A 23211-nucleotide genomic window follows, 5' to 3' on the forward strand; every position below is an offset into this window, starting at 1 on the left:
GCTTCACAAAACTAGGTGGTGCAAGCAACACAATACACTCTCCGTAACACCATGAAAATCATTTGGTGATCTGCGTTCACGCAATCTGCGTAACGGAAGGACCGTCCTTCTCGGCAGGGAGCTCATTGACCTCTGCCCTAGGCTCACTTTCGACGTCCGTCCCATGCTCTATCCTGCGGACGTTCTGGTACTGGACCTTGGTCTTCCACGGCTTCACACCCTTCTCGAACAAGCCCTCGACTTCCTCGAGGGTCTTACCTGCAGTCTCGGGGAACAGGAAGAAGACGTGGATCGTCATGGCGGCACAGAATACTCCGAACAGGATATAGGTCTTCCACTTGATGTTCTCGAAGGCAGGAGGCACAAAGTAAGATAGAGCAAAGTTGAAAATCCAGTTAGACGAGGTCGACACCGCAACCGCCTTTCCGCGCAGACGAAGAGGGAACAGCTCGGGGGGATAGATCCACGAGACGGGACCCCATGTAGGAGCGTAGGAGGCCACGAAGAGATAGGTGCACGCGATGATCCCCTTGGCAGCCGACTTGGCTTGCGACATATCCCAAGATTCTTCCGGGGTGTTGTCAACACCACCAGGAGGAGCTGGCTTGCCGTAGCTGGCCATCAAGCCTGCGTTGGCAAACATGAATATCATCATAAGGGTGGAACCGACCAGGAGAGGGGTGCGGCGACCCCAGCGGTCGATGAAGATCAGAGCAAAGATGGTCATCACAACATTGATGACATACTGGATCGAAGATGCCACCAGATTGGCATTACCAGAAAGTCCCGCCATGCCAAAGACGTAGGTAATATAAAGCATCATCACATTCATGCCAGTTAATTGAGACCAGATTTGTGTGAACATACCGATATGAGTCCGGTTGATCATGTTGGGCTTGAACAGCTCGATAAAGCTGGCGTCGGCGTTCTGGCGTTCGAAGTCGGCCATCTCCCGGATTTCCCGCAGCTCGGTCTGGACGAAAGGAGCGGATCGGTCACCCTTGGCATGGACAAGGGCGAGCACCTCGTGGCACTCCTCCCAGCGGTCTTTTTTGGCGAGCCAACGGGGACTCTCAGGGAGGAAGAGCATGCCGATGAAGAGGAGTATGGCCGGGATCATCTGCAGGCCCCAGGGGAGACGCCAGGCAGCGGTTCCCTTGATGAAACTGCAGCCATAGGAGATATAGAACATGATCATAATCTATTCGGTGAGTGTCAGTGGGGTCTTCGTTCTCAAGAAGGGAGAGAAGGGAGAGCAGGGAGAAAGGCATCTAGAGCAGAGAACTGGTCACTTACACCCCATGTAATGGCCCACTGTTGCGCTCCGACGACACGTCCACGCTTGCTGGGCTGGGCCAGTTCGGAGACATAGACGGGAACCTGGGCACTGCAGATACCAATGGAGAAACCGTTGATGAAACGGCCGACAACGAGCTGGCCGATACTGTAAGAGGAGCAGACCAAGATACTGCCGATACACCAGATGACAGCACCAATCTGGATCGCACGCTTGCGTCCGAACCAATCCGTCAAGACACCCGAGACCAGAGCTCCCACGAAGGAGCCACCGGGCATGGCAGCCGAAATACCACCCTGCGTGGACGAAGAAGGTCCCGCACAGGAACCATTCTCAATTCCGCCTTGGTTGAAGAAGCACTTGTATTGCTGAGTGCCCAGACTGTGTATCATAAGTGGTCAGCCGCGTCCGACATGTGTATGTATGTATGTAGACCTCTAGTAACTCATGCTGTACAGTATAAATCGAGCTTCAAGCAAGGGAGGGGGACAATACTCACATGGCTGACATCGATGCGATGTCAAAACCGAAGAGGGCACCGCCAATGACCGCAATGGTCGTAATGACATAGATGTTGCCGATAACATACCCCATGGTGGATGAAGGACTCCTCGGGTCAGGGACTCCCTAAACACGACACGGCTGGAAGAGGACCCAGAAAGACAAACAAACGAAAAAGCCGGGCCAGAAAGAAAGGGGACGGCCGAGAATAAAAGCCCCCGGCCAGCAGACGTGACACACGTGGAAACGGGCATTTTATGGTACGACTTTGGAAAAGCGAGGAAATAGTCTGGGGTTGCGGGGATGGGGTCACTTGTGGAGAGAGCTGGATGTAACCGCATCGGGGCACTAAGGCCATAGACCAAGCTTGTTTGCAGCCATCGCCATCCTCATCTCTGCCTTCCAACGCCTGCAACCGGATGTCGATTGGATCCAGGAACGCTGGAAACAACGCCGATGCAAGCCACGAGTTCGAGACCTTCAGATTCAAGCGTCATGCGGATGGCAAGCGAGAACAGCAGAACAGCAGAAAACGCCGTAGCGAGACCTCATCTTCTTGCTGGCACTTCCCGTCCACTGGTTTGTGGGATGAACTATCCCAAGGGAGGTATCCAACGGACCAGTCACTGTCTGTTCCCCGCCTGTCTCTTCCCTCTGTGTCAGTGTGTTCACTACTGCTCAGATGACTAGTCTATACCAACACGCTAAGCAAAGCTGCTAAAGAAGGGCCTGAGCCTTAGGAGAAGCCAGGAGAGCCAAAAGGTCGAGGATAAGCGCGTGGCAGAACACCGTTTCCGGAAGGGATTGTCGCTCAGACGGCGACTATCTATATTCGAATATTTACCCGACGGCATAATAATCCCATCAACGACTCCCGGCAACTCCACGAATCATCGAGGGTATCTAGGTATCATCCTGCAGTTGCCAATACGAGAATCGGCCCCCATGTAACTCCCCGCGGCTGGTCCTTGGGCATAATCCTTGTTAACCTGGTGACCTGTCGTCTTGCCCGCACAAGATCTCCATCTAGAGGCTGAATGAGATCCCCAGATGCCATGTGTGATTGTTACTGCTTGAGTCGCAGCTTCGTCCCACACAGAGTCGATATGTTCCGATCCAACGGATGAGAAAAAAAAAAAAGAAAAGGTCAGGGCATAATGACAGCCAGATCCTTCCAGAATCGACCGTCGTTCCCGATTCCCACGGCCGGCAAAGGGCGACATGGACGCCATATAGACCGGGCCTCGGGGATTTCCGAACAATTCTTTTCTTTTCAGGTCGCCCTAAACGTCCCCACGGCACGGGAGAAGTTGGGGCCCCCCGGGGTAGGACCAAGCGAAGCGACTTTCCATCATCTCTCCACGCCACGTTACACCACAGAAAACGTTCGAACGGCCAATGGGCTCGGGATTGAGGTTTCGATGCCGGTCTTTGGCCGAACTGCGACAAAGTAGGTACGTATGCGCGACTTCGCTACAGAAAACAGTCTAGAAGCGCCAAGTTCCCGCATAATTGGTGTATAGGGATCCCTGGGGCCTTGACATGATAGCGAGTCAACGACTAGCCTGGCGCAAAGGCTCTGTTCATAATTACTAATTGAAACCTTGGAAAAAACGTTCCAGGATTCCTTGCAAAAACAACAACTCTGACCGGTTCGCCTTTTCCCATCACCAGAAACCGGTGGCTCAAAAAGAATCGAGTACATATTGCTTGCCGTCGTGTTGTCGAGGCGTTGATATGCTACCAAGTGGCAACGCATCCCGATAGAATACTCACACACGTGACAGTCATAGACGCGTTATTTGCTTGCTAGAATCGCTAGTAGAATATCTGTCTCGAGGTAACAGCTCGAATGGAACGAAAAGGCGGGTGGCGCGTGGTTAGTATTTGGAGCGTAGGGTTATCAATCAAGTAAGCGTGGGATGCTCCTGGAGTTAGGTTCGTGCTAGATATCAATGGATTTGAGCGCCTTGCTAGGTCAATGGAAAGAATTTGCTCTCACATCCATTATAACATAATGAACTACCCCATAGATTATGGCAGTCCCTTACTCTCTGAGCTTGCTGGAAACAAAGAAACTGAGTGACCTGCTTTAGAAAATCCACCAGGGTATTAAATGCTCATTCAGTGTATGCCTGATTATCGTCAATCATAAGATCAGATGCTCCAGTGAAACTCCATCCCCGAAAGACATCAATAATCGCCCCAGGGCCGTAAGACGCCGTCTATGGCTTAGGCAAGGTACCAGACTGGATCAAATTCCTAATCGTCACGATCATCCTCATCAGAAAAGTCCAGTGGATCTCCTTCCTCAAGATCGAGTTCTTCGTTATCGTTTAATGGGTCCACAAGACTTGGTGAACCAACTATGATTGTTCCACTTTCATCACTGGCGATATCAGTCAGACTACCTTCATTGAACTCCTCAGATACAATCGGATTGTCCCACGAGGCTAGAGACTCCGCTTGTGTTGCTCGACTGTTGTCTCTCCTGGCAAGCACATCCTCCCATAACGAGTCCCTTACCGAACCCATTGATAGCACATCAGCGTCAAGTCCATCTGTAGCCTGGTGAGAGGCCACTTGGGCTGTACTCATTCCCTCGCTATCGACAATGCTGAAGGACCCCGATGACGCTACGGTGCTCCCGGTGTGGATGCCAGGTCCCGGCGCGGAGAACCCTCCTTGTTCGACAATCGGGATATTATGGTCTGTGAAAACACCGCCGGTACCATCGTCATTTCCTCCAGCCCAGAGGGGAAGATATCGGTATTCCTCCTCGTTCAGGCATGTCAGAGTATCAACTAGTTCGAAAAGGCCGCAATTCGAGTGAGGAGGCTGCATCATCCTCCGGGCAAAGCCTCTGATATACTCGTTGGCTTGCGCTATACACTTCGAAAGATCGAAACAATACACTTCGCCATCGATGTGGTAGCCTCGATCACCCCTATTTACGAGGGTCGCGGCAATTCTGACTTCCTCCATCGAAATAGGTTCACACGTCGCGGCCTCCTGCGATTTCAGTGCTGGTAGATGACGGCCCAAGTCTGCGATGCAAAGATGCGGGCCATACAGACGATTCTCTCCAGATGATAAATGGTCTTCCAACAGACTTTGCCAGAATGTGCGACTGAAAACTCGCTCCAATCCGGTCAAGTTGTAATAGGTCTCCCAGTAATTTGGTTGTGGGTAATCCCCCAAGTAAGTTCCGGATATTTGCCGCGACGTTGGAGCATATGTGCTGCGATACGGTGTCAGCATCGAGTAGATTCGACTCCGAATGAACCGCTTCAATTTGACATTGAGGTTGAAGATTGCTGCTGCATCCATTAATCCACTCGCGGTAGTAATAAGTCTCTGGTACTCGTCCAGCTCCAGCACCCACGCCATGCGCGTGCCCACGAGCTCGACAAAGGAGGCAAGTATACGTTCCATGAAGTTCTTGCTGGCATATTCGATCCGCTGCAGCTCCTCGTCCTCGATAGTCTCTCGACTGCGACCATGGAGTGTCCTGTCCCGTCTTTTCGGGGTATTTTTCTTTGAACCGGCCAGCAGAAGCAAGGCTTCCTCTCCCACCAGGATTGCAAATGTCTCGCGGCAGAGGCTGCTTGAACGAATTCCGCATGCGACACGATAGGCCGCCTCTGGGTTGAGTTCCATGAAGAGTGTATTTTGGCTGGCATAGATCCAGGACAGAATATGGTTGCGAATATCTTCTTCGTTCGCGACACCCATTATCTTTGAAAGCGCAAAGAATGTCCACATCTTAGGCGCCGTATCCATCTTTGGGTTGAGGCCTTCCAAAGCGTGAAAGATGCGCTCAATACAGCTTCGGTGGCGGATAGGAGAGTAATCTAGAGGTAGACGTAAATCGGCTTCTTGGACAGCAATACCATCCTGCGCCCCAGTCTCTCTATTACACGACACTGCTCGCGCAGACCCTCTACCTGATGCTGAGGTGAAAGTCGGTGCCTGGTTCACGCGACTGATCTGATAGGCTGAGGACCTCTGCGTCGGATGTTTCCCCAAATCCTCTTGCCCACCCACGCAATCAATGGGCAGATTGAATCGCTTCTGATTTCGGCCCCATGTTCTGATGCCCTCGGGACATGAAAGCTCGGTCAAGTAGATCACGGCATCATCATCTTCGAGCGCTGGTGTAAGATCCAGAACGTAGTGAATTCCCTCTGGGAGATCCTCTGTCAAACCGCGGCTTTTCAAAACACGCGCTTGTCGTCGTGGTTCGAAGCGGTCCTTGAAAAAAGAAGATCCCGTCCTCAACAGGCTCTCACTACGGACGCGGAGTGGTATGGATGGGGACATTGATGCGCCAGTTCGAGGGGCTGGGTCAATGTACACCAACGTATCTGCACCGTTCACCAGCAACAGCGGTACACCAAACTGCACTGCATTGCGCATTGCTACGATAGGGCCTCTGTCAGCCTCAGTGGCCTGTTGTTGGTCGGAAACTGTTTCTGTCGGTGCCTCTTGCTGTATCTGCTGCTCGTCAGCTCCCTGCAACGGCCTTGGAGGCGGTCCAGGCACCAGAGGAAAGCCTGTCTGAAGAACATTAGATCGAGCAGATTGAGCGGGGATAGCAGTAGACGATGAACGAGGGGTCCCCGCATCTGGCAAACGAAGGCCATGATCTTCTTCCCACATGGCCCGTACGGCCGCGACAAAAGTGTTGTCCGAGGTGAGAGGTTGGTAGACATCCATTTTGACTAAACGCGTATCTGAAATGTGGACAGTGCAATGCTAAGTACTTGTCAGAGTAGGTAGATAGATGTAAGCGTTAACTAATGACCACGGAGCAGTGAAGCACTGGCCACAGGCATGAAAGGTGGGTGAAGCCCAAGCTCGAGACGAATAGTCAAGCCAGCAAGAAAGAAGAAAACAGTTAGTGAAAGTGAGAGTTAAACGAGAGACGAGACAGAAGAGTCCATCTGGAGGCTGCCACTGGGGCAAAGCAATTAGGCTGCCAGTGTAAGTACTTAAGGAAGTACTTAGTGTGCGGCTCTTGCTGACTCGGGGAGCTAAGTACTTAGATCTCCTCGTACGCAAGAGTGAATTATGAATTATGCCGCCTAGTTATAATAACAACGATAACTACCTACTTGATATATCACATGCTGTCTCTCAGGGCATACATATAGATTGAAAGAAGGAATCGTCATCCCCCTCGTTCCCTATCTAAGGGAAACGAGAGAGCCCTCTCGATCGAAACCATCACAGTCCATTCAGCAATCCACTCAGTGGCTCGTCGGGACTTTGCGATCGACGATCATCGGGTGGCTGAGGAGTGCATGTAAGTAGTACGATCCTGCTGCCGCCTTGCAACTTCAACACCAGAAAAAAATCATACATGAACGATTAATCAATCCCTCTCCAGCCCCAGGCTGAATATTCTATCCCGTGTCATGTCTCTCTGCCTGACGTCAAGTCGACGAACAACCACTCGGGATGGAATCCCATCAATCACCATTGGAAGCGATAGGGATATTGTCAGCAGTGGCGAGAGAATACGAAAGATAAACGAAAAGAGAGCCTGTTCTGATAATTTCGACTGGAAAATGTCCCCCTCTTAAAAAGAAGGCGAGTACAGACCTTCATCTTAGATACAAACCAAACTCGTCTTGACTGACAACCAACCACCGATCTACGATGGCAATCTCAACTGGAGGAATTCTTACCTACGGCCGTAAGGGCCCGGTTAGGTTGGTTCCTTGTCATCCTGTCATTTCTATACAAAGCTGCATCGCAATCGATGCTAAACAGCGCCCAGGTCACGAAACATTGCACTCGCCAGTGTCGCGACCATCTCCACCACCCTCCTGGTCATGTTCCGATATGGCATGTTTCGCGGTAAGCAGCTCACCACATCACCAGCCGAGCATCGCACCATGCATGGCGAAGATGATCCTACGCTGCAGACGGACCAAGCTACCGCTAAAGCCGCCCGCGGACCAAAGCGCTGGTATAACTTCGGAAAGGAATAAACCAGACATTACGCATCGACACCGTGGGGAGAAGGTTGGAATGGAAATGAATCAAGTTCAGATTGCACGTTTTGTTTGGAGGTAAATTGAGCCGCATCATGTTGTACATATAGATTGTTTAGCTGTATCTACCAAAGACAATCCGATTGATAACTGCCCACTGTATGCAAACAAAATCCAGACAAGGAACTCTCCAGAATTTGAGAAACAAGAAGCTGCGCCCAAGGCAATATAGAATCAGGCAAGGGGGTATCCGCAGGGGGTCTCCAACCAAAAGGTCGGGGAAGAGACGAAGCCAGAACAAAACATGCGTCTATACAAACGAGCACAAAAAGCCACCATGCAGTAACAGTAAAAATACAATGGACAAAAAAAAAGAGGGGAAAAAAAAGGTCCGAGGACTTCATCTTATCTCAATGATCATTGCTGATAATCTTGGCTGCTGGATGGGCCCAGGCGATTTTCCTGGTCACCAACTTCGCCTAAACAGCCCTCATCACTCGAGGCTTTGCTCGGCTTAGACGCTGGCCTCTTTTGCTTGGCACTTTTCCTGTCTCTGGACTTCGGTCTCTCGCGGTTCGCAGAGCGGAGCTCATCCCCTTGACTCGGACTCCGACTAGAGCTTCCCTGTCGGAGGTCCTTAACTTCCTTAATCACCTCCCGGAAGCTTTCCTCGAGGTTCTGCATCCGAGCCAAGACCAGTTTGCTAAGCATGTCTTGGGTCTCCTGGGAGCCAGGCATCCGCCGTAGGCCGCCTGTCGCATAGGCCATCTGCGTTCCAAAGCTGGATGGGACGAATCCGCCACCAATGGCCTTGTTGTCCCCCAGGTCCGACCCCAGGTCGGGGATTAGCGGTGGGCGACGGGGCACCGAGCGTGCGTCCTTGTTCGCCAATCCTGCCATGCCAGGCTCAGACGAAAAGCTCGATCGTGGTGGCATCGTGGGCCGAGGTCTTGACGTATTCGCGTCGGATCGTTTGGGTGTCCGTCGTCCAGTGGAAACTGGAGTAATTGCCTCGCTACGGTGATGGGGTGACTTGGCAATGCTCTTAGAGAGCGAGAAGGCACCTTGAGGAATTTCATCCTCGGTCTCTGTTTGGACCGGAGCATAGAGGATGGTAGCGCTGGACATATTGCGTTCATGACGATGCGTGGGCCTTTGGTATCGTGTGGGACTGCTCTTGCGTGACACTTTTGCAGTCGAAGGCCGGGAGTTGGAGAACCTAGGAGTCAATCTACTCGTGTTCTTCGGAGACAGCTCCTCGTCTTCATCCATGTGTGGCCCAGTCAGGGACTCTCTATCTCCAAGCGAGTGCCCATCTTCATTATCCTCGCTTGTCAACTCATCGTCTCCCTCGACGTCAGTATGCCGGGAGAGCTGCCTGGTGCGCGTTGGAGACAGAAGGTCCCGTCCCCGACGATGAGCTTTCACGTGCGCAAAACTGTTGTTGATAAACTCTTCTGGGTCGGACGCAACCGACCGTGTAGTCTCAGTAAAATCTCGAATCGTCCCTAACCGGTTTCTGCGCTGCAAAGAAAGTCTCGGGCGTTGTGGTAACGCTTCTAGGCGAGTGACTTCTTCCGGGTCCTGCTCATCTGGTGGATGTGCAGGCTCTGGCTCCATTCCTCGCATCCAGTCTTTCACAATATTGCTGGTTTTCCGTCGATCGTTATCGCGGGCCATATAGCGAGTAGTATCCCCTCCAAACGGCCGGCGGAAAACTTCATCCAGAGCACGATCCTTTTGGTACGTTGCAATAGAGGGTTCTCGCACGCGACGTCGCGCATTGGGACTAAACGACTCGAAATGAAGTGGGCGTCGACGGCGCACTGAGGGTTCGGTCCGACGCTGTGCTTCCACCAGATCGGTGGGCTCGAAGACTCTCGAGCTAAGAATGGTTCTTTCGTAGAAGCATATGGTGAATAAGATAGGGAAATGCGTGATTTTGATGATCGTACGGTTGATCTTAACGAATTGCCTAAACGGCATGCAAAACCGGAGTGGTGTAATCAACCACGCGAGTATGTTCGTCGGTGCCACGTACGAGAAGAGAGCGTCTGACTTCACCATTGAGATGGTGTTGACTGCGAACACAAACTGGTGCTCTTCGTTGGCATTTTGCACGATGGCCATAAAGGAGTTCGTCAGAACGGTAATGAGGATGGTCACGACGACGAAATGACAGATGAAGAGGAAAAGGGTCAATATAGTCTTCCCCAGAACGTTATATTCCTCCCAGAGTGTCCACGCAGCTGGGGTGAAGCCCATTAGCATCTGAAACAAGGCATAAGCCACCGAGCTCGGATCGTTTCGGTCACCGAACGAAAAGGTGAAAGCGACGAAGAAGCCGCTACAGGCGACGATGACCAAAATGAAGACAGCAACCAGGTCTGATGCCATCATCCGAAACGCGATCAGAAGCTGGGAAAAATAAGGGTAATGGTCGAGAACGGAGAACAGACGTGGGAACAGTAGAACTGCATTTGCAGCTAGGATGTCGTAGGCCTGGTCTGCCACCATCTGCTTGCGCGTGTACGGCATCAAGACCCCGTAGATCCGCATACAGTAATAGCAAATCAGGAGTAGCAGGATGCCTAGGTCAAAGGTATTCCAGAAGCTCATGATATACAAGCTGAAACCCTGCTCGTTGAAACCGACGAGCTCGTCCAGCATAAAGCCGGCACTCCAGAACCAGAAAAGGACTTCAAGAGTGGTGATCTCCAAGGGCCGCTGGATGATGATGGCTAGGAAGAGACCGAGCAGGACGGCGAAAGAGCATGTAGAGAGGAACTGTCGGTACCGGGGCACTCTCAGTCTGGACAACTTGAAGAGGGACGCATCCCGGGGGTCATAGAGGGTCACTGAGCGCCGCAGGGCCATAGCATCCCGACCGTCCCCTGCCGGTTGCGTTTTGGCAGCGAAGGAGCCATACCCGATAGCATGCTGCTGAGGGGTATCGGATGATTGCCGGTGCAGATTGTCAGCTGCCGAGTGGAACACAATTGTACCCGCCCATATCGCTTCGAGTTGTTGTACGACTAGCGGATGGGCCAGGAAACGCTTGGCCTGGGTACGAATAGCGATTTCGAGGCAGGAAATCCGGGCTGTGCCGGGCAAGCGCTTGGTCCGCTGACTAGAGCTCCAACCAGGTCCACGCAGTGTACTGCCCGTGGTCGGTGGTGTGTGCCCTTGGAGGGGATAGAAGTCATAGGAGAGGGCATCGATCAGCTCTCTGGTTGTATATTCTTTGAGCAACTTGATCGCCAGAAGCTCACACACCATCGCCCTCGTCCGGTTTGTCCCGCTGTTTCCGGGGTTCAAATGGACTTCCTTATTGAACTGGAGACAATTGGCCATCAAGGCATATAGCGTCGCCCGGGAGAAGTGGGAAGCCATGATCTGCTGCTGGATGGGCTTCACGAGAAACTGCGAAACCTGGGGCGAGCGCAGCTGGTCCCATGTCAACGTGGTTTCGCAACGGGAGCACACCAAGATGCGAATCGTATGGGTGATATTGTAAACGGGAAGCGCATCTATCGATCTCCCATGTCAGTTATGGAATTGATCCGCAGACCAACATTTCTCCAAGTCCTCACCTAGGTAGGGCGCTGAAAAGATGGGTAACAGAGGTGGTGAGTCTCCCGGACCATCCTCATCCTCCTCGTGCGCATCATCTTCCCCTTCTTCTTCTTCTTCTAGGTCGTCGCCAGGATCGTGCTCATACCCCGTTCCCTCGTCCTCATCACTCGCATCGTCTGCGCTATCTGCGGCATTGCGGCGTCGCAGGAGGGGTGAGGACTCCCGTGCCGTACTCGGGGCTGCGAATGGAGAGCGCTCTGTATAGGCTCTTCGCTTCTTGGGACGCAGCAGAGAGGCCAGCATGGTTGAGGAGCTCCAAGGCCGGAGGGGGATACTGCGCAATGATAAGGAGAGCCCTGCTCACTGCATCGTCCGGCGTCTCAGCTGGCCAACGCGGCGGAGACTTGGATGAGACGACGGAGGTCCAAGTCAGCGCAACAGGAGCCAGAGCCGGATCCTAACGACGAAACCCCTCGATGATGGCAGAGTTGACCTTGAACTGCGATAACGCACCTCATGTGAGCAGCAGCCAGTGGGCGTGGAGATGCCGGTGATTTGTTGACGTGCCGCTCTAGTCGCGTCGCCGGCCACACCGCCAGCTTAGGGCTGCCAACCATCCAACTGCTCAACCGTCTTGAGATCCTGACGGCGTACGATCGGCGCGAAAAATCTGTTAAAGTTATCATCGTGCTTCTGCACCAGCTTCACGCTAGCTGGGCTGGCCAGTCACATCGCCCATCATGCGCAGCACCGCATCATCCTCCGTCTTCTGTTCTGTATGAGTCCGTAGATCCGAACTTGATGTTCAGGGCCATGCAACAGCTGGATAGTATCCGTGACTAGCTCACCCACACCATTCTGTCGTGGGTGAGCCCTCCCGCATTTGTACTTCTTACTGTATTTGCACTTTTTAAAGCTATTTAATTAATCTCTGTTACAACACACTATTAAATAACTAAAAAAGGGTGTTATTAGATTCTGCTAATTCTGCTGTATAAATTAATATATTAATTTCTTATTTAGGGGTTAGTGTTAGTATTTAAACTAAGGATTTTATTATGCTGTTTCTATAACCTCCGCCTTTTAGTTTTATTTAATTTGGCCCTTCTAACTGCAATTAATTAATTTATATTTTATATACTTAATATACTACTCTTGCTAAGGGGTTTAACTTATTATCTAATATATTAATAATATAAAGGTACTTATATAGTATAGATCTTTTTAATTAAATTATTTATTATAATTAACTCTTTATTTAAAATCTTAATATGCTTAAAGATTCTTATTAGATTTTATTATAATTTTAATATAAGCTTCTTTATATATTTTAATAATTTTTCTTAATTCTTTTAAAGAGCTTAAATTAATCTAAGTAAAATAATTTTAATATTAAATAAAGATATTATAGTAGATAGTAGAGAGAGGGTTTTCTTCTTATTTTCCTCTAGCTAATAAAGCTTTATTTTAATTATTTAATTAATAAGCAATTTAATAATTTTACTATTATTAACTAGGTATATTCTATATTCTTTAAAGGAGTTATAGATAATCTAGGAGTTAAAGGCTACTGCTTATATAGGCCTAATAATCTATAAGAACTCTAATTTCCTTATTAGCTTATTAGCCTAGTAGGATAATTTATTATTTATTCTCTGCTAATACTGCTTATAATTTAAAAAGGGTTTATTATTAAGTAATTAATAGAAATAGGTTATATAAGGTAAAAAGTTAAAAGAGAGAATATTCTAATTCTTATAGAGCTAGAGAAACTCTACTATAAGATAAGATTTATAACTATTAAATATAAGAATATATTTCTCCTTATAATATATATAAGGGTTTATTATTAAAATAAAATAGTTAAGCTAGATTAAAGCTAACTTATTACTAATTTAGCTAATTAAAGATATTACTATAATAGTCTTAATTATTATAGTACTAGTATAGGGAATTATATAAGGAGTTATATAATCTCGTAAAGATATCTTTAGCATATAACTTAATCTAAATTTAAGCTCTTTAAGCTATATCTTATTTATTAAGCCTGTCTATAATAGCTTATTCTAGTCTAAATTAGCTAAATAGAGATCTTATAGCTAATCCTAGTATTAACTACTTTATTCTATTTATTTTAACCTGCTTTCTAAGCCTATATTTTAATACTATATAACTTCTATCTAGAAGTTAATATTATTAATAATACTTGCTTTAATTCTCTTATTTTTACTAATAATTTTAAGAGAATTTATTAAATATATTATTACTAGCTATAGGCTAAAATAATATAATTATTATTGCCTAATATATAAATATATTAATAAAGCTAAGATTACTATAAATAAAATAAATTATTAAGCTAAAATATGCTTTTAAAAGCTTTAGCAAGAATTTATTATTATTTAATAAAGACTTAAATAAAAAATTACTAAATTTAAGGCTATTTAATAATATTAGAAGATCTAGCTCTAAAAAAAAGAATAATAATATATCTAGGCTATTTTTAAGAGAGATTAAGCCTAGTATATAATTATATTTATTATAAATATACCTCTATTTATATTTAAACTTAAGCTTAATATTAAGAGGCTTATAGCTGCTTTAATAAGAATATTTAAGATATTTATTATTATATCTTCTTTTGCCCTTAGACTTTTAAAAAGACTTTTTAATCTTAATAAATTTAAAGGTAATTAAAAGGACCTTTAGTACTTTATAGTTTAAATCTAGAAGAAGATAATAATTAATTAAGACTAATTTTTAACCCTTTAGAGCTATATAGCCTATATAATTAATTACTTAAAGGATATACCTTATACCTAAGTATTACTATATATTAGAGATAAGACTTATATTTTTAATAATTATTAAGAGATTTTAAATATCTTAGAATATATATTTAATAACTCTAATTATATAAATAATATATATAGTAAACTATTTAATCTCTATTAAATTAATAAGAAATTTAAAATTTTCTTTATTAAGTTCTAGCACTTAGTATTAGAAGAAGAAATATTTAAAAGAATATTATTTATCTTATTAAAATAAACTATTAGCTGAGAATTTTAAGAAATATTATTATATAGCTAGTCCCTAAGTTATAAATATTATTAGTTTATTAAATTTCTATAAGATTTTAAAAACTATTATTATTAATATATTATAAACTAGCCTTTTATTATAAAAACTTATACTGCTATTTTAAGACTTATTTAGTATATTTAATCTCTCTTACTTACTTTAAGTCTTGCCCTAATTATAAGATATAATAGCTAGCTTTAGAAAAGCCCTATATAAAAAAATAAACTAGCCCTAGTATAGCTATTATAGTAGGGAGAATCGGCGTAAAGAATATAATTAGTTAAGAGGTTATATGCTTCTGCTTAAAGTCTTTAAAAGTCTATAAAAAAAGCAGGAGAGGAATAATATAAGACCTTTCAGTTATTTAAAAAGAAATAATTAGCTTTATCTTTCTATTATTATTTAGTATTAGTTTAATATTAGATTATTATTAGTTTATTATATTAGTTTATAGCTAAAGCTTTTTTTCTAGCTCTACTTTAAGCTTTAAAGTTAAATACCTTTCTCTTCCTTTTTAATACTTATTCGCTTAAAGACTCTATATTAAGTTTTAATATATTATCCTATAATAAATTAGAGCTAAATATAAAGGGTATTAAAATATTAAGCAGAAATAAGAGAGAAAAGAGAACTAGAAGCTAAGGTTAAGGCTAAAGCTAAAGGAAGGGGTAAAAAGTAGTAAAAAGATAAGCAAAATAGCTAAGGAAGATTATTATTATAAATAAAAAGAGATAAATATATCTCTTAAATTAGTAAAGATAATAAATATAATATAAAGTAAAAACACATATTAATAATAAGAAAAAGAAAGGACTATTAAATATAAGAAAAAGCTTAATAAATATAAAAGAAAAGCAGAAATTTAGAAAGAATAGAAAAGTATTAAGTAAGAACTATTTATTAAAAAATAGAAGAATTTCTTATTATTATCTTTATTATTATTTTTTTAAAAAAATATAGAGAAAAGTACTAATCTTTTTAGTATTAGTTAAGATAAAAGGACTCCTAGCTTCTTAGTATTATTAGGTCTAGAGATATAGACAGCTTAGGTATCTAAAAATATAGGATTATTAAAAGTATAGCTAATCTAGATTATATTAGCTTTATAAATATTAATGCTTAGAAATCTTAAGGTATTATATTTTAAAGGGAATAATATTATTTATTATCTAAGGCTTTTTAAGAGGCTATATAAGGTAAATTAATTTTTAAAAAAGGAAAAAGCTGAATAATTTGCAGATTATTATAGCCTATTAATATTATTATAGATAAATACTTAATCTAAATATAAAGAAAAGAATTATTTAAAACTGGCAGAAGCAATTAAATAAGAATATGCCTATTATAATAAGTATTAAAGGAAATATAATATTTAATAGCTAAAAAGGTTTAAAAATATAAAATATAACAGCTTTAAGGATTTAAGGGAATATAACTAAGAATATTAAGCAGTATTAAAAGTACTAATAACTTTAAATAAATTAAGCCAATATTTATAGGGAGTTTAATATCTTTAAGGACTTTTAGAAAAGCTTAAGCAGTAAATAGTTTAAGAGTTAAATATAGATTATTATACTCTATCTATTATTAAATATACTAATTTCTATAAAAAGATAGTAGATAGGGTAAAAATAATTAAAACCTTTTGCTATCTTAATAGCAGAAAACTAAAGAAAGATTAAGATATAACAGCTTTAATAAAAGAAAAGGTAATTAAAGAAGATAATATATAACTTTTTATTAAATCTAATAGAATTTACCTAGATAAGAATAAGAATAGGATTAAATAATAGAGTATTAAAGTAAAGTTAATAGAGCAATTATAGATTAATTAGTTAATAAAAGAGTTTAAAAAGTTAAAACTGTATAGTATACAGTATATAGGGAGGCCTAATAATAATATGCCTAATACTAGTATAAATATATAAGCTAGAGTATTTTTAGAATTTATACTAGCTAAAAGATCTAGAATTTCTCTAAACTTATATAATTTCTGCTAGGCTCTTAATTATATTTAACTTTATTGCCTAGATTTAAAAAATCTCTTAAATTAGAAACTTATTTATTAGAGAAAAGATTATAAACTTTATTTTAGATTAAAAGGGTAGAATAGAGAAATTATCTGCCTTATCTAGGGAAATATATTATAAAAAGTAATTATTAAACAGAGACTAAAAGAGAAATAAAAATAAGTTAGTTTAATTAAATATAATATATAATCTATTATACTAGGATAAATTAATAATAATTTAAGCTTTAAAGAAAAAGCTAGAGATATTATAGAAGATTATTATTTAGTTAATATAATAGAATTAAAGAAATCTTAAAGAATAAAGAAGAGACAGAGTAAGATTAAATAATAATATAAGGAAAAACTATAAAGAGTAATTAAATAAGAGTAAAAATTCCCCTTAATTAAAATAAACTGGTTTAGCAATTATTAGCTATTAAATATAATTAAATAAGTAAGAGTAGTAGATAAAAATATAAAAGAAGCATTTAAACTGGGTAAAAGCGAAAAGATAACTAAGATAAGAGGAAAACTACCTCTAAAAAAGTTTAAAATAATAAATAAACTAAAGGGGACTATAGATATAGTAGGTATCATAAACTAGATCTTAGATATTAGGGTTTAAATATCTATTAGAGACCTTATTAGATTATCTCTTAAGCTTTATAAAGCTTTATTTATCTCTTAATTACAACTAGTAATAACTAAAATATTATTCTATAACTTTAAAGCTATATAGTTTAATGTTTTAATATCTAATACGGAGTATATAGTAAATAGTTTAGACTAATATACTTATATATTATTGCAACTTAAGTCTCTTAATAATAATAAGGTATTATATATAGCTATAACTCTAAAACTGCCTATTAAAATTAATAGATATAAAGAGCTATAAAATATTATAGTAGATAGCGGAGCTAAAATTAATATAATATATAGAGATATAGTAAATTATTATAAGCTTATTATAAGCTAGAAGTTTAAGGGCAATATAATTTTAGTAAATAGCAGATAAACTTCTTTTATAAGTCTCTATAAAGAGGTATTTATATAGATAGGATTTTTCTATTATAAGGTCCCTTTTTTTATAGTAAATAATAGGATTAATTATAACTATATCTTAGGATAACTATTTAAATATTAAGCATACTTAAGATATATAGCCTTATTTAATAGAATAATAAAAAGTATAATTTATTTTATAAACTAAAAGAATCGAGTAGTAATATAGGTGTTTTTAATAGATAATCTAAGAAATAAGTTAAGAGAAGAGATATTATATAATCTATTATCTTAAGTATAAGAGTTATTAAACTAGAGCTAGAAAAGAATAATAAATATTAAACTAAGAATAGAGAAAGCCTGCGGAAGCTATATTTAATAAATAATATTAGCTTTAAAATAAGTAAGGAAATTAAAAATAAAAGAATAGGGATATTTAAACCTATTAAATTAAATAAAGGAGTTAGAAGATTATAGGGGTATAGATTATTTAGAAGGTATAACCTTTTTATTATAAAAAATAAAATATTCTGTTAATATATAGTATAAAAAGAAATATAAAAAGATTTATCTAGTAAATATATTAAATAGACCTATAATAGCTCTAGGGGAGTTATTAAAATAGAAAGAAGTTATTAAGAAGTGCTATTATAGGAACCCCTAAAGAAGTATAAAAGAAATATATAGAGAATTTGCCAAATATATCTAGCTAAAGATATTAGATATTAAGAGAGAAATAAGACTAATACTAGACTATCTAAAAAATCTTATTATAGGTAATAATTTATAGCTAAAAGAGAAAGAACTATTAATAGAGATATTTTTTACCTAAAAAGCAATCTTTATCTAAATCTTTAAAGAAATTAGATAAATGCGCCTAAAAGTTATATCTCTAATTATTATTTAGATTATAGATTATAAACTATAGCAAGCAAAGAGCTTTTTAATACTAAAGGCATTTTATAATATAATATAAGGAATAATAAAAGAGAGGATAAATATAAGAATCTTTAAATATAGTTAAAGACCTTATCGAAATCTATAGTTCCTAGTAAAAAAGAAAAGTAATAAATATTAGCTAATTAATATAGCTATAGAAGTTAATTAAGTAATAATATAAGATATTAATCTACTCTCTTTAGCTAATAAGTTCTTAAAAAAGTTTAATAAAATATTAGTATTAATATTTATAGACTTATTCTTTAAGTATAATTAGTTAGAGTTAACTAAAGAATCGCGGGACTTAATAGCTTTCTATATGCTAGGGATTGGTTTAATTTATTAAGCTAGACTATTCTAAGGATAGATAAATATAATATAAGAGTTTATATAAAGAGTTATAAAAGTACTAGCAGATAATATTCCTAATATCTATAATATATTTCTAGATAATACGCTAATATAAGAACTTAAAACTAATTATAGGGGAGAAGAAATACTGCTAGGAATTAGAAGGTTTATATTTAAATATATCTAGAATATTAATAAGGTATTATATAGTCTTAAACTTATAGGTTTAATAATTATTAAGGAGAAATTATAATTTGCAATATTAGGAATTAAAATAGTAGGCTATATATATAATACTAAGGGGAGATATCCTAAGTCAGCTAAGGTAATTAAGATCTTAAAGTAGCTACTTTGTTAGAACTTGCAGAAAGTAAGAGAATTTCTAGGGGTTATAGCCTATTACTAGATATAGATTAAAGGATATATTATTAAAGCTAAGCCGATATATTTAATACTAAGGAAAGGATAAGACTTCTTTTAAGGGCTAGAATAATAAAAAATAATAAATATTTTAAAAGTAGCCTTAATAATAATATTAGTACTTAAACTAATTAATTATAGAGAGAGAGGTATAATTATTATTAATATTAATGCTAGTAGTAGCAAATAAGAAGTATAATTTATTTAAAAAAAAAAGAAGTTTAATAAGAGATATTTAGTTAGATATAAAAGTAGAGTATAAATATAGGCAGAGAGGCAATATAATAAAAGAAAGCTAGAGTATAGGGTAGTGCTAAAAGTATTTTGCAAATTTTAAGTATATCTATATAGTATATATTTTTAATTAGAAGTAGATATAAAAATTTTAGTTATATAATTAAATAGGATAGCTATAGATTTCTCTAGGTTAATAGTTATTTAGTAGATTGCTTAGATTTAGTTATTTAACTTTAATATTATCTATATATTAAAGAAAAAGAACTTAGTTATAAATAAATTATTTTAAAAGCTAGCAATAGAGTAAGACTTAGAAGAGGCAGAAGATAATAATATAGAGAAATTCTTAGACTTATAATTTTATGCAGTTTATTATACTAATATATAAGAAATAGAATTAGATAGTATTTCTTAGTTAATATCTATATTATATTAGTTAAAAAAGTCTTTACTAATTATAAAATAATTATAAACTATAATAAAACTAGACAATATAAATAGAGAATAATATATTAAGTTTAAGAAAGAGGCCCTAAAATATATAATATAAGATAGTATGCTTTTCTGGAGAGTATAATAAAATCAGCCTTATTATATAGTTGTTAATAATAAGGAAAAGTAAAAAGAAATTCTTATAGCCCTTTATAAAGAGTATAGATATTATAAATATAAAGCAACTTATTAAAAAGTAGCTAATTAATATTAGTAAAAGGGCCTATATAAATATATTGCCTAATAGGTAAAAACATATAATAAATATTAAAAGGCAGATAAAGAATATATTAAAGAGGCATTATAGTCTATTTTTATTCTGCTAGAATAATTAAAGCTCTATTTAAATATTTATAAGATTATACTATTTAATAAAGAAAAAACTTATATTATAATGCTTTAAGATAACTTTAGCTAGATAAAATATTAAGCACTTAGTAATCTTACTTTAAGAGCTATTGCTAAGTTCTTATAAGAAGACTAGATTTATTATTAAGGGGTAATAGAGACTCTTATTAATAATAGTAAATTAGAGAATAAAGCTATAATTAATATACTAGTATAAAAGTATAAAATTAACTATATTAAGATTATATTATATAATCTATAGGCAAACAAAGTAGTCAAAGTTATATATAAATCTTTTATATATAGTATTAGAAAACTTATAAAAGAAATAAGGGTAAATTAGGTAAATTATCTACCAGCAGTAATCTAGGCAGATAAGAATATAGTTAAGATCTCTATAGGCTTAATATTATTCAGAGTAATTATAGGATATAATATTATATTACTAATTAAACTAGAAGTACCTATTTAAAAGATTTTAGTATAGGATAAGGTTAAGACTATAAAAGATCTTCTACTCCTTTGCGTATAATAAATAAAGCTTAAAGACTAAGATATAGAAGAGGCCTAATTTTATATCTAATATATAAGAGAAGCTAATAAAGAAGTCTTTAATAATAAAAAATAGCTTTGCGAAGAATAATTAATAGAAGGATAGCTTATTCTGCTTTATAATATAAAGCTTAAGATATCTTATTCTATAAAATTAATATACTGCTGGCTTAGATTATATTAAATTAAAAAAGTTTTTAAAAAAGGATTCTATAAGCTTAAAGAGTTAAATAATATGTTTTTTAGGGATCTGATTTATAGGAATTATTTAAAAGGCTACTATTTATAAGAAGATTAAAATAAAATACTAGCTATAAGTAATAATATAGCATTTAAGCAAGAAAATTAGCAACTAAGTAATAATAAAGATAATGCTGACTAAATACTACCTAGATTAAAATATACAGTTATTGTTCTAGCATCTTCCTTTTAAAAATATTAGCTTAGAAGAAGAGAAATAAAAAACTAGCAATAAAATAAATTTAATACTAAATAAGAAATTAGTTTAAAAAGAGAAGAAATAGAAGAATAATAATAAAATAAATACTAGTGCTATAATAAGAAGAAAAAAAGAATAAACTTAAGATAAGGATATCTTCTTTAAGGGAAGAGAAAGATTTAAAGATACCTGATAATAATCTAGAAAGAAGAAAAAAAGAGATAATTAAAAAATATATAATATTAGCTTAAATACCTTGAAAAAGTCTATAAATAAAGCTAAAAATAGAAAATATTAGATAAAGAACATAAATAATAAATAAAGAATTCTTATCTTATTATAAAAACCTTATTTTTTATATTATATAATACTATAGCAGAAGTAACTAAAGACTAAATTAAGCTAAACTTAACCTTATCTTACCTTTTAAATATATTTTTTTGTTTAAAAACTATTTTAAAGAATTGCTCTATAAAGATATATATTAAAAATAGAAGAAAATATATTAAAAATATGAAATATTATTTATTAGGATAAAGCTCTTTAACTTAAAATATATATATATATACTATAGTTAGCAAAATTTGTAAGCTTATAAAGGAAATAATAAATAAGGCTAATAATAAAAAAGAGAAAGTTTAGTTTATAAATAATATAATAATAATTATTTTAAATTTTTAAAGTAAGTATAATAAAGCAATTAATAATTTTTATAATTTCTTAAACTAATAGAAGCTATTAGAAGAAGTAAAAAAGAAAGAAATATTAACTATTAATAAGCTAAAAGAATTAAAAATATAAGTAGAAAAGAATTATAAATATACTAATAAAAGTTATTATAAAGCTATAGAGAAATAGGGCTAGAAGATTATAGATTAAGTCTTATTAATTATTAAATAATTATACTAGACCTTAATAGCTATAGGAGGATTAGCTTTTAATACTAGAGATTAAAGAATAATAGCTATATATCTGGCAAGAGTATAGGTTAATAGACTTTATAATATTAGGAGATAAAGAATATTAACTAAAAAGAGCCTTTAACTAACTAATATTAGAAAGATAAGAGATATTTTAAGAAAAGCCCTTAATAGAGAAGGACTAATTTTTTAAAAGCTTATTAATAAAAAACTATAAAAGGTTAAAATAAGAGTAGAAGAGAATAATCTTTTAAAGGAGATTATAGGAGAAGAGAAAAGATATTAAATAAAAGATTTAAATAAGAGCTTATTAATAGATCTAATATTAGATAAAGGAGAGGAAAATATAAAGAAAGAGAAAAAAGAAAAAAAGAGGATTAAGAGTCCTAAAAAGCTAAAAAGGGAAAAAAAATTTAAGATTTAAGATAAGAGAAAATAGTTAGAAAAAGGATATAAATATAAAATTAGCATATTTATATTAATAGAAAAGGCTATTACTAATCTAAAAGATAAAAAAGTATTAAAACTTTTAAGGGAAGAAAAGATTAAACCCGCTACTATATATTAAGTTTATATTAAAAAAGTATAAAATATAATAAGGCTAAGGAATGCAAAAGATAATATCTTTAAAGAAAAATTAAAAATATTTATAGATAGTAATAATAACCTTAAATATTAGAGTATTAATATAGACTATTAAAAATAGTTTTAAGGGGAATAGAGACTTAATACTAACTTTAAGAATTATTACTGCCTAGATAAGGGGGAAACTAAAATATAGTCCTAGCTAAATAGACTAAATATAAGCATTAAAAAGGTTAAAGAAGTCTTATAATAGATTAATCTAGGAAAAATTAGCTTAATTTATAAGCTATATATATAATTATTAGCTAATATAATTAATATAAAGAAGGATATATTTATAAAAGAAGCTAAAGAAGTATTAAAAGCAGTTAGAAATATAAAGCTAGTAGTAGTAAAGCAGTAGAAGAAGAGATTATTTAGAATAATAAACTATCCTTATAGAAGTTTACTTA

The 23211-nt window shown here is 37.3% G+C and overlaps 4 protein-coding genes across 4 annotated transcripts; 1 reads left to right on the plus strand and 3 right to left on the minus strand.

The window, feature by feature from the left end:
• Positions 1 to 76: 76 nt before the first annotated feature.
• On the minus strand, positions 77 to 1891 carry C8Q69DRAFT_409765 (general substrate transporter; the record flags this gene model as incomplete). The annotated part of the gene is made up of 3 exons (XM_028628260.1): positions 77 to 1201; positions 1297 to 1678; positions 1797 to 1891. The coding sequence occupies 3 exons, from the start codon at positions 1889 to 1891 to the stop codon at positions 77 to 79; spliced, it is 1602 nt and encodes a 533-aa protein (XP_028481044.1).
• A 1917-nt stretch (positions 1892 to 3808) lies between these two features.
• C8Q69DRAFT_188528 (hypothetical protein) lies at positions 3809 to 7218 on the minus strand. Its single transcript, XM_028625951.1, has 2 exons — positions 6916 to 7218; positions 3809 to 6295 (listed from the first exon to the last, which is right to left on the minus strand). Exons 1-2 carry the CDS (start codon positions 6973 to 6975, stop codon positions 4061 to 4063), a joined length of 2295 nt encoding a protein of 764 aa, XP_028481045.1. The 5' UTR covers positions 6976 to 7218; the 3' UTR covers positions 3809 to 4060.
• A 244-nt stretch (positions 7219 to 7462) lies between these two features.
• On the plus strand, positions 7463 to 7797 carry C8Q69DRAFT_511029 (hypothetical protein; the record flags this gene model as incomplete). The annotated part of the gene is made up of 2 exons (XM_028633238.1): positions 7463 to 7515; positions 7584 to 7797. 2 exons carry the CDS (start codon positions 7463 to 7465, stop codon positions 7795 to 7797), a joined length of 267 nt encoding a protein of 88 aa, XP_028481046.1.
• Positions 7798 to 8049: 252 nt separating this feature from the next.
• On the minus strand, positions 8050 to 11906 carry C8Q69DRAFT_188347 (hypothetical protein). Its single transcript, XM_028625950.1, has 2 exons — positions 11394 to 11906; positions 8050 to 11330 (listed from the first exon to the last, which is right to left on the minus strand). Exons 1-2 carry the CDS (start codon positions 11677 to 11679, stop codon positions 8218 to 8220), a joined length of 3399 nt encoding a protein of 1132 aa, XP_028481047.1. The 5' UTR covers positions 11680 to 11906; the 3' UTR covers positions 8050 to 8217.
• Between the last annotated feature and the right edge of the window lie 11305 nt (positions 11907 to 23211).

Source organism: Paecilomyces variotii (assembly GCF_004022145.1).
Source record: "Paecilomyces variotii strain CBS 101075 chromosome Unknown C8Q69scaffold_21, whole genome shotgun sequence".
Classification (NCBI taxonomy): Eukaryota; Fungi; Ascomycota; class Eurotiomycetes; order Eurotiales; family Thermoascaceae; genus Paecilomyces; species Paecilomyces variotii.

What these genes read in the sequence shown, in the direction of transcription:
- C8Q69DRAFT_188528 (XM_028625951.1), bottom strand. Translation starts at nt 6,975, where the DNA reads ATGACGATTCCTTCTTTCAATCTATATGTATGCCCTGAGAGACAGCAT. An exon ending in GACAGCATGTGATATATCAA is followed by an intron (nt 6,296 to 6,915) that starts GTAGGTAGTTAT and finishes GACGAGCAGCAG; the next exon opens with ATACAGCAAGAGGCACCGAC.
- C8Q69DRAFT_188347 (XM_028625950.1), bottom strand. Translation starts at nt 11,679, where the DNA reads ATGCTGGCCTCTCTGCTGCGTCCCAAGAAGCGAAGAGCCTATACAGAG. An exon ending in CTTTTCAGCGCCCTACCTAG is followed by an intron (nt 11,331 to 11,393) that starts GTGAGGACTTGG and finishes GGAGATCGATAG; the next exon opens with ATGCGCTTCCCGTTTACAAT.